The 11904-nt window shown below is 40.7% G+C and overlaps 1 protein-coding gene across 1 annotated transcript; it reads left to right on the top strand.

Moving 5' to 3' along the window:
- Positions 1 to 2552: 2552 nt before the first annotated feature.
- On the top strand, positions 2553 to 6298 carry MMP7 (matrix metallopeptidase 7). Its single transcript, XM_056487613.1, has 6 exons — positions 2553 to 2879; positions 3409 to 3632; positions 3739 to 3887; positions 4746 to 4871; positions 5385 to 5546; positions 6092 to 6298. Exons 1-6 carry the CDS (start codon positions 2763 to 2765, stop codon positions 6112 to 6114), a joined length of 801 nt encoding a protein of 266 aa, XP_056343588.1. The 5' UTR covers positions 2553 to 2762; the 3' UTR covers positions 6115 to 6298.
- The last annotated feature ends 5606 nt before the right edge of the window (positions 6299 to 11904 follow it).

Below are 11904 nucleotides of genomic sequence, written 5' to 3'. Positions count from 1 at the left end.
GGCAATATTGCAAGTCTTCTTAACAGAATTTACATCATAGAATATTTTTATCTTCACCATGTGGCTACAGCAACTTCAATTATTAAATGTCTATAGACTGTTACTTCTGATCTCCTTGATCTTTGTCTACACAGGTCATACTCTCCAACATAGACACAAGTTCTCTGCTGAATACGAGTCACATGACTACAATTTTTGTGCAGGAAATTATTTTTCCTAAACCATAATATTTTTTATTATTCAAGATCAAGACAAAACAATAAAGTCTGCCAAATTCACACAGCTAAATCTAAAGAAACAGGATCTGTTCCTTTTTGATATTGATCTTACTAGAATTTTATAGATTCATGCTGATCTTGAGCCCAAGGAAAAAAAATTCTTTCCACTGAATTTTTAAAATTTCCATTCAAGCCTAAAATTCTTCAAAATATTCTCACTTTTCTTGGGAAGTGGGGGGAGGCGGGGGGGTGTGGGAAAGCCAGAGTTGGCTTACAGCAGAAAATGAACTACAGCATAGAGACAGCATAGAGCTTGTTCCTTTTCATCAGGCTCTTGTGTTTAAACTCTCATTTTTAGTTTTGGTCACATCCCAGTTAAAGACATATGTAAGTTGCTCAACAGTCCATCAGCTCTGAAGCCCTTCAGATTCCTCTTGTGTCTGTGAGGAAATAACCAGTCCCACACATTGGAGTCATGGAGTTCAAAGTGTTTTAAACACATCCTCATATCCTGCAACCCAGACCTTGGTCCAAATCCAACTTTACTACCACAGTCAGACATAAAGGCAGCTGTTGAGGAAAAAAAAGTGAACCTACCCCTAGAAATAAAATGTTTGCATTTTTTTAAATCAAGCCTTAACATTTGGACATGCAAGGTACAGAAACATACAGAAATGATCACATGCTGGTAACTAGGCTGTTTTCAATAGGTGACAGCATCATTCCCTTAGCAACTTTAGCAATGTTTCAGACATTGCTGTGTATTGTAGTGCTCTCCTGCATAATCCAGTTGTGTGAGGTATAGATCATTTTTCTCTGAAATTAAATTCCTTCTGATCACATCAGTCAGAAGTACATTGGATGCAAGCTAATAACCCACAAACACTTCCATACTCATTCAGCTGTAGCCATAAGAGCTCTCCTAGCATGAGAAATATCAACCTTCTTTTCCTATTTATGCACACTTCCTTTCAGATTAGAGGTAATACGGTCACAAAACTGCTCATCCTGAAATAAAAGTCATAAACCAGCCTGTGGACTCGTGTTTCCAGGCCTCACAAACTATCCAGTGGAATTTAGTGGAGTAAAGCTGGGACCAGTGCTGGTGTCAGGGGGCCAGGGAGGTTACAGCTGCCCTGCTCTGTCAGTGCTTCATGCAGCTCGCTCAGATTGCACTGGTACAGCAGGAGGTCTAAAATAGCTCCATATTAGCTAGGGAAAGCTCCTCTCTTTTCCCAGCTTACTCTTGTAAGCTATACTCTATATCTAGCTCTCAAATGTAAAGAGATTCTTCTGAAGGGTAGATGTGGGAGCCCAGGGCGCACCCCTGGCCTCCTTGGGGGTCTCAAAACCCCCCTGGCAAGGGTCTCAAAGACCCCTGAATGAGACCCTGGTGTCTCAGATCCTGAATTCAAACCCCTGGGGGAAATTACCAACACAGAGGGAATGGAAACAAGCCACCAAGATTAGTAAAGTGTAAATTAGGTTGTTAGAACGTAGATAAATAGACTTTTGGGAATGTTTGTGATAAGGGACACATGGCCAAGATGGAGAATTTGGGGGTGTGGATACCTCTTCCTTCTTCTTCTCCATGTCATCCATGTTGGGTGACATGCTGGCACTTTTAGATTGGATGGGGTCAGAGCTGGGCTGTTTAACAAGACTGTATTGTATTGGAAAATTGTTATAAACATTTAGCACATAATTTAGACTATATAAGATAAGCCCTGCCTTCACCAGGCAGATTCCATCCTGGATGCCTGGCTGAGCAGACCGCTGTTAGCCAGGCAAAGAGTTCCTGAGACAAGAAACAATAAACAATCCTTGAAGCCTTTGAAAACCATTTCCTGCAATCTCTCATCGGCAGCTTTGGGAAAAAACAGGATTTAAGCCACTGCATGTCCTCCTGAGGTGATCTTGGGTCTAAGGAGAAACCTCGGGCAGTGACAGGTAGAAAAGGGACAAAGGCACCTGATGACCTCCTAGCTCTAGAGGGCACTTTCAAAGAGCTGTCTCCTGATCTCTGTAAAAGCTGCAGAAACCTCTGCAAGTTCCTGAGCTGGCAGTGCTGCTCCTGCTCTCTGTGCAATGGCAGTGGTTTCAGTGAGACAGTGCTCGCACCCATCTCCTCTCTGCCTCTCCTCCTGACACAGGCAGGCAGCCAAAGGGATCTTGCAAAATGCCTTTTTGTATAAGGAACATGGGAAAAGCGCCCTGTGAAGTGATTACACAGTAACTGTACCGATAAAGCTACAGAAAGTGAACTTCCCTGTGACCTGTGGTTTCACTAGTGGAATAATATGAAAAGAGCGAGACAAAGCTGGCTGCTACCTGTGACGTGACATCAACAGGGAAGTTACAGGAAAGATTTGTTTAACATGCCTTCATTTACTTCTTAGAGCAGTGATGACATTAACACCACCAAAAAGTGAGTCACGTGTAATTGCTGCTTGGAGCCATCAGGATCTATATAAGGGGGTTTAGCTCTGGTCTTGAGAGACAGAAAGTCAAACCCTTTCTGCTGCAGCAAGGCTGCTCATCAGGATGGGCACCGTGCACTACCTCCTGCTCTGTGCTGTCATCTTCCTACCTGAGACTCCTGCTTTTCCACTACAAGTGAGACCACAGCCATGGAGCAGCATAGACCCTGAGATAGTAAAGGTACGTTACATGGAAGAAAACACAGCTACATTATGAATAATCTGATTTTTGATTCAGCTTCTACATTCCTTTCCTATCTGTTTATATTAACCTTGTCTTACATTACAACAACAGTTTTTGCAGACGTGATGCACAACACTACAGACTTGCTGACTAGCCTAAACTTCCTAAGACTAACTTTAAAAAGAGTCCAAGTTCCTGGTAAATAAAGGGGAGCATGTAATTTTAAAAATAAGTCAGAAATTTTTACATGTACTGTGTTAGAAGGCTGTGGATTTGAATGTTGGTAAATTGTGATAACTTTAAAGGATTTCTTACTTACAATGTTTCATTGCTGTTACAATTCTTTTTATATATTCTGATCTATACTACTGAGAGAGCAGAATTTGGTAAATTGAGGTGGAAAGACACAACTAAAACTAAACACGGATGATGCAGAATGATGAAACAATACAACTAAATGTAAAATGCAATTACCAAAATATCACAGATATATGTATTAATTTTTATTTTCCCTCTCTTCTTCTAGGGCTATCTTGATAAATTCTTTCCAACATTTACAAAAGCACAAAATCTAAGCATAGAAGAAAGGATTAAAAAAATGCAGAAGTTTTTCCACTTGACTGTGACTGGAAAATTAGACTCAGAAACAGAAAAAATACTGTCAATGCCCAGATGTGGTATGCCCGATGTATCAGAATACGAAACATCTTCTGGACCTCCAAAATGGGAAAAGAGGTTATTAACTTACAAGTAAGTGATGTTTCAGGTTTTATGGGGAAGGAGATTGCTTTGTATTTGACTAGGTGGGTTTCCTTCACAGCCTAAACAATATTAACCTGCTTTTCTTTGCTGGCAGGATTCTCAGATATACCTCTGACCTACCCAGAAGGAAAGTAGATGATGCAATTAAAAGGGCCTTGATGGTATGGAGTGATGTGACTCCACTGCAGTTCCGAAGAGTCTACCTGAGACAGGCAGACATTGAGATTATATTTGCAAGTGGTGGTGAGAATGCCTGTTATTTTTACAATACAATGGTTCACATTTTACTCAGAGTATGCATTTTTATAGTCATAGCTTTAAGAAAGAAGAAAGAGTTTGGAATTCAATTGAAGTCTGCATAATTTTTGTCTTTTTATATCGTCTCACCAAATTTGTATGTCATGATTCAGTTTTATTCATATAAAACTGTTAGAAAAATCCTTTCAGAGTCACAGCTGTGAAATGAAGGGACAATTCAGCTCCAGAACAGGACCCTTAAATTTAGATGTTGAAAGCTCTTTTTGACTTGATAAAAAGTGCAAACTACAGGGAAGAGCTCTGCAGAGCAAATCAACAGGTTCTGAAGATCCAACCTCCAACAGGCTGGATTCAAGCAGGTTAAGGCAGGTTTACTTAGACTTAGATCTAATCTAGTTCCCAGAATAGACACCCTTTGGCAGCTGGGATGCTTTATGTTTGGCCATAGAAAGTGTCTTCTGGTTGATTTGCTTCCAGAAGGAATTGTATGTTGCACCCCAAGATTGCACCAAGGTGCAGCCGAAGCGTGGCAAGTGGGGATGAGCAGAAGTCACTTCAGAAGTCCATCTGTGATCTGGAATAGTCTATGGATGTAGCCCTACCTTGAACTTGTGCTTGGTGTGTAAACTGAAACATGCAGATTCAGACTTAAGTCATGAATTTGGAGAGTGGCTCCCTAAGCCTCACTTCTCATTTTCACAATCTTGCTGCCATTGTAAGATTTTTTTTTTTTAAGGACTGGCAACCAGTAAAACTAGCACAAACCAACAGCATGCTTCAATTTGCTGAATTCAAATAAGACCACTGATTTCATCTGATGACACTGGTTTATTTTAAATGCAGAGCATGGTGATGGATATCCTTTTGATGGAAAAGGTGGCACGCTGGCCCATGCATTTGATCCAGGACAAGGGCGTGGTGGAGATGCTCATTTTGATGAGGATGAAAAATGGTCAGAGATCAATCAAGGTAAAGCTCACATGTGTCTATGAAAGGGAAAGGCAAGCATTGTACATATTGAAAGAACACAGCCACAGGAAATGCTTTCAATTACTCTCCATTCTTCAGTACTAACATTTCTATTCTTTTCAACTACTTTTTTAAGTGCTTGTGCTTCATTGCCATGAACAACTACATAATCCCTGTATTTTAAAGCACTTTCTGCAGGCTAATCAAGGACTATGAGCCTCTGTTTTCTACATAAGTTGTGAAAAGGTAAATTATCTTCCTTCTAGGAATGAGGTTGACCAAAAGCAGAGTCCAAAAGAGACTCAGGGTCTCTAGATGCATACACAAGGAATTATTACTCTTTTTATAAAATATTACAATTATATAAGAAAGCTCAACAATAATGGATCAAAAGCCTGAAGTTTCATTCCAAAATGAATTGAAATATACAAATTCTGCTGCTATTTCAATTAGTTGTATTTCAAAAATAAATGCCATACCTTTAACATACATTTATGTACTTCTATGTTGCAGATATCAATTTGTTCCTTGTTGCTGCTCATGAATTTGGCCATTCTTTGGGACTTGGTCATTCAGATGTTCAAGGAGCTCTGATGTACCCTATCTACTCATATCAGAACCCACAAACCTTTAGACTTCCAGCAGACGACAGGCGAAGAATTCAGAATTTATATGGTAAACCATTATGAAATTTGGTTTTCAAGACAAAACCTTCTAGGGTACAGGTTTCATTCTCCCTGATTGCCCTGATTGCAAGGGCCTCATTTATTACCAAAAAGAAAGAAAATTAACAAACTTGGGAGAAACAAACTCCGGCGTACTCTGTCCATTCACTGTACTCCCTCTGCAGCCTGTTCCCACTGCAACCAGGAGGTGGCCAAGCAGCAGTGCATGGCTGCTGCTCTGTCCTCCCACACACCTGCATTCTGCCAAGCAAACCCTGTGGCCCTTGCTCTGCAAATGGGCTGTTTCAGTGAGTGGTGCTACTAGAAGGAATGGAGAGGTACTGTGCCACTCACCAAGTTCAGTAAAGGCAGAAACTCCTCAGCAACAAGGGAACATAACTAGAAATGAACCCACTGGACAAAATTTGTCAGGTCTGTTTTTCTTTAGGCACTGCCTCACTCAGGGCATGCTAGAAGAACACTAGGAATAAAATACAGTTGTCTACATTATCAATTTTAAATAGGGTGTCTATGTTTTGTGCTTCTTTTCCACAGGGAAGAAGTCATCAAACTCTTGAAGAAAGTGCTTAATGAAGGTCAAAGAATTCACATATAATTGTTTTGGTATTCCAAAAAATTTTAATCCTCTGACTAATTAAGATGGTAAACTCCTGAGCTGCACTTTCTCTCCCTGAATTTTTATATTGATTTATTTGCACTTTACAAAATTTCACCTAACAACAATAAAAATAAAAAAGTATACTCTGCTTTTTAAGGTTTTCTTTTTTTCCTCTGGCATTTCACTGATGGATTAAGTTACTCCTGCATACACGATAGACAGTCAGACAAGTATTTTTGTGAATAGGTTTATAGGCACCTAAAGAGCCCATGTGCATTTACTGATGTAAGAACAAACCCTGTTCCTGGCTTGCTTTCCAGTCCCATGCATGCCCTGCCACTTCACAGTATTGACTCCCCCATACAGCTCACATATAGAGGAATTCTTCACAGTGTTTCCTTCGGTATGGGCTGTGACGTTTTCCCAAAGGGAAAAGCTTTTCATCATCACGTCCTTCCTGGCTTTCCAGAGAAGCAGCTTTGAGAAGTAGTAGACTGGGATTCCCATTGTGCTTTGTGATATTCAAACTCAAAAATCACAGGGGTTCTCCCAAGGATATTCAAAATCTTCAAAATTAGCAAGGTAGGAGGTGTATTTATTAGTAGTTCCCGACAGATGGCTCCCTGCTCACAGAGATGTGGAGCACAAACACCAGCTCAGTGTCCTGCCCAGCATCTTTGCCATCTCCTAAGCCAGTGTCACCCAGTACAAGGAACGGCCTTAACCCAGCCCCCAGAGGTGACACAGCACAGCAGGGAATGAGCTGCTTACACAATGCCACTCAGAGAACATCCAACAACTCTGAGAGCAAATAAATCAATATTGTGACCAGTTAAACTAATTGTTAATTATTAATAAATTAATTATTAATACAGTGGATGCTTACAACAAATTTGGTTTAACATGCTCTGGTCAGATCTGTTGTTATCTCAACCCTTCCTGCCTTGTGTTGGGTGCCAAAAAGGACTGACACCGTTTAACCTGACAGGTAACCAAACACCACATTCACTCTGCCCCCCTCAGTGGGATGGGGGAGAGAAATGCAAAAAAAAAAATAGTAAAATACATGGGTGGAGACAAAGGCAGTTCAATAAGACAGAAAAGAAAGGAGAAATAACAAATAACAAACATGAAGAAGAAAGTAAAACAAAGTAGAAGAAAAGAAGAGGAAAAGGAAGGAGAAGAGAAGGAGGAGGAGGAGGAGGAGGGGAGGAGGAGGAGGAGGAGGACGAGAAGGAGAAGGAGGGAAGGAGAAGGAGAAGGAGAAGGAGAAGGAGAAGGAGAAGGAGAAGGAGAAGGAGAAGGAGAAGGAGAAGGAGAAGGAGAAGGAGAAGGAGAAGGAGAAGGAGAAGGAGAAGGAGAAGGAGAAGGAGAAGGAGAAGGAGAAGGAGAAGAGAAGGAGAAGGAGAAGGAGAAAGGGAATATACAAAGCAAATTATGAACAATGCAATTGCTCACCACCCACAGATCAATGCCCAGGCAGTGCCAAAGCAGAAGCCTCTGGCCATCATTCCCTCCAGTTTCCATATTAAATATGACATCCTGTGGTATGGAAAATCTCTCTGGCCACATTGGGTCCCAGCTGTGCCCCCTTCTAGCTTCTTATACCCCACCTCCTTCTCACTGGTGGGGTAGTGTGAGAAGCTGGAAATTACATTTACTTAATATAAAGGCTGCTGAGCAACAACCAAAACATCAGTGCAACATCAACATTAGTTTGAAAATGCTCCCACCAAATGCCACCAGGCATTTCTTACACACAAAGCTCAAAGATGAAGTAGCTGCTGCTAAGTGGATATTATTCTGAGGGCACAGGTATCTTGAGGTATGAGAAAAAAATTGAAGTCCCAGAATGGAGGGTCAGATCCAATCTGTATTAAAGGCTGTGAAGGAGGGCTTTATGGTCTATGGGGATGCTCAATCTACTTGGGTTGACCTGGGGGGTCCTGGAAAGATGCAATCTTGACAGAAAGTACCCCCTGCTCCCTTGGCCAAAGTCCCCACAGGGAACAAAGCACAAAACAGAGACACACCATGCTCTTTATCAAGCTCAAGCCACTTGCTAATGCCTCATAAAGAGAAAACAGCCATAGAAGACAGGCTTTATCAGAGGAAGGACCATGCAGAAAAAAACACTCCTAAGGCCAGAACAATTCATGTACAGTGCTGGAGGAGTCACTGTGACAAATAAAGCCAGGAGAACAAATACTTGGCTTAAAGTAGCAGATTTGTTTTCTAGTGTACAATTAATGTTGTTATGAACTGAGACAAATTGTATCAAACCCAGCTGTGTATTCCTAGGAATACTGTCCTGACAATGGGACATATCTGGGAGACGGCTTCCTGTGGCCACATGAGATGGCTGACCTGCAGTAGGGCCAGCACAGGTGGCAATGAGGCACCCTTGTGTCTTGAAGGATACACCCCAAGAGAGGCAGGAGCACCAAGTTATCATCTCCAGAGAAAGTGAAAAAAAACCATAGAAGCCAGGAATTTTGTCCCCAGAGGGCAAAGGTACTACTGATGAGGCTGCCAGCAGCATTTTACTTCTTGTCGAGCTGCTGGTGCGTTTCCATCCCCATCCGGTACCTCTCATTTGGAAGCCTGCTGCCGCTGGCACGCCCAGCCCTGCTGGGCAGGTGTGAGCCGTGCAGTGCTTGCCTCCATCTAGCGGCACAGCTCGGCAAACTGCTGTAAAGCGTGTCATGTCTGCGAGCGCGCAGCTGGGCAGGTACTGCCGCACGTACCATCCCTGCGGGAAGTCAGGGACAGCAGAAATTCAGCAAACAGGCTCCTGCCTCTTCCCTCCTCACTTCATCCCGCTGTGTTCTGTGTCAGTTTTCACACACTCTCTAACGCACATCTAGGTACCTGATGTTACTCACATAGCATCTTGTCCCTCTTTTTCCATACCAAAGAAGACATGGGTAACCACAGCATATTTTGGGTTGTTGGGGATTTTAATTTTTGCTTGCTTTTACTACTGATCTTTTAAATAAAAGTGTATTTAAATGCATCTTTGCTGTTCCAGATAGTACAATAAGCAACAAATGAATTGTCAAATGTGTTAACTTTTCTGGTGGGTCCTTTGACCATGCACATGTAAAGGATAATCTCTACTCCTGTACTATCTAGAAAAGCTATTATGGGGACTCACCCAGTCATTTAGGTACCCTTAGCCCATTCCACCAACACAGAGTGGTATTCTGGGAGGCCAAAATCAATACCTGCTATACCTGGTATTAACAAGAGGGAATAAGATCTCAGAAAAATAAAATTAATGATACCAGCAGCAATTAGCAATGCATATTATAGCTGTCACACATAAGAAGTTCACAGATATGTGATGAGAATGACTTGATGAGGTGCAAAAGTGTAAGTATGTTGTCCCAGTAATGTCCTCTTGATTTCTTCTTCACAGTGTTAATTGCAAACATAATCCCAAATCTTTAATCTTCAAATTTAAAGAATTTTAAGATGCCTTTTTCTTTTTTGTATTATAAAATTATATCTTCAACAAAACCTGCCTCAAACAGGATGCTCTTAATGGCATCATTATGGTGTTTTCAGTTTCAGCAATACACTATTTCAGCAATGCCATTTCCACAATGGAAGTAGCTCCATTGACATCAATGGAATTATTTTTGGTTTATCTATTAGAGTAAAAATATTGGCAAATGACTAGAGAAAATATTATCTCTTTTGGCTATTTTTACAGCAGGAACCACTACAAGCCAGAGAGATAGGGATAATCACTGTTTGTTGGAGAAGGCTGAGGAAAAATAAGGGGTGAAAATTGTTACCGTTTTCTGTCAGCCCTAAAAATAAAGTTTACAGACAATAAAACAAGAATCATAGAGAGAATTAGCAGGCTGCTCAGGTATACAGAAAAATATGGAAGTCTATCCACATCAGGAAGACAGAAAACATTAGAGGTCTTCTACTTCTCCATATGAAATGATCTGACAGAGCTGCTGTACTGTGTGCAGTTAGAGAGTCAGTATTTCTTGCATCTCAAAAAGCAACACACTCCAAATTAAATGTTGTGGAAGATTTTGAAGGAAGAAGAATGTACATTTCTACATAGCAAGCAATTCAGTTGTGGAATTCATCAGCACAGTGTATTCAATGACTGTGGTGACTCAAATTCATAAATGGAATTAGGAACGTTTAGACATATTTATGTAGCCTAAAAGCTTCTAACATGAGGGTATGGTGGCAAATGTGGCTCAGGATTGCATCTAACATTTTAGTGACTGTTTCCCATTAGAAGATCGTGTGGATCTGCTTATCTACCAAGATTTCAAGTTCTTTTCAGAATCACTGTCCCACCAGCAAGGCACACCACCCTGTTCTAAAGGCTATAATGAAGCTGAAAGGGATCTGTGTTACTACTGTCGGCTTTCTCTAGATGAGTTCTTGCCTCAAAGCAGAGATATCTAGGAGCAAAGTAAGGTGGAGACAAAAAAACAGTTTGCATTCAACACCAATAGACACAGTTCAGGCATGAGTTACAGAATACAGTATGTGTAAGCATACTCACAGGAATACCCAGAGCATGGGAATGCCATTCCATTAACTGCTATTTGTGCAAAAATTCCAAAGGTAAAATTGAATCTCTAATGTTAAATATCTTTTATTTTCAATAACAGGACAGTGTCACAGTTGTGCTCCTGAATTGAATAATACTTTTGACAATTACTTCACTCCGAGTTCAACCAGTACTCTGAAATGAATGGTTCCCCAATATAAAAGCAATTTTTTTATTACAAAAATGAGATTTGCAAAAAATCAAAAACAATGTTCTTGTCATTAGTGATTGGATACAGGATCAGGAACAGCCTGAATCAGTACTGTCTCATCTTTCCTTGAAGGAAATCACTCTCTTTATAATCATAGTATTTATGCATAGCAGAGCCTTTCTCATTTCTCATGATGGTTACAACAACTCACAGTAGTTAAGGATGAAAGGGAAAAATATTGTAAAAATCTCTAAGAGACTTCCTAGTGTTCCTTTAATGCTCCAAATGCTGCTCTATTATTGAATATTTGGGGGAATATGCACTATGAACTTACATTGCTTTGAAGTAGAAAAGTATATAATAATGGTGCTGTTGTTGGTAATTTGGCTTAGCAGAGACATTTTTGCCTCAAAGTTCTTCTAATATTTTCTAGAGGTTCCAAATATGGATGGAAAGAGCAGCAGAAGAGGTGAGAAAGAGCCATAATGAGCTGAAGAATTGTTTTAACTTTTTCTCTCTGGTTATTTTCTTTATTCCTACCTTCATTGTCAGAAATAGGAATGAGGATTGATTCTAACTAAACCATTACGCATTCTCCTTGAAATAATTTTCCAAACCTTTAGGTGATCATCCAGTCCTGATGCAAAAAGATATGATTTTAATTTAGCAATGAGTAGAATACTTTATGATAATAAGAAATATGATTTCTTATTTCAGGTATCAGATGATATAGATTCAGCATTCACAAGCTGATGTACACCATTCACAGCCACAGATGCTTTGAAGTGTACCTGCTTCAGCATGGGCCACAATCCCTTCCATCATCACTGCCATAGGCTCTTCAGGATGTGCTCTACTGGGAACTTGGCCATGGCCACAGGTGTTTCAGGGTGTCCTGCTCTTGAATGAATCATCCACAGTCACAGTCCCTTCAATTCGAGTTCCCACTGGAGCTCCAGCCTGTCCAGCACGGCAATACAGACAGCAGTGATGCCCAGGCCATCTGC

This window comes from Oenanthe melanoleuca, chromosome 1 (assembly GCF_029582105.1).
Source record: "Oenanthe melanoleuca isolate GR-GAL-2019-014 chromosome 1, OMel1.0, whole genome shotgun sequence".
Classification (NCBI taxonomy): Eukaryota; Metazoa; Chordata; class Aves; order Passeriformes; family Muscicapidae; genus Oenanthe; species Oenanthe melanoleuca.
This window is presented reverse-complemented; position numbering and strand designations above follow the sequence as displayed.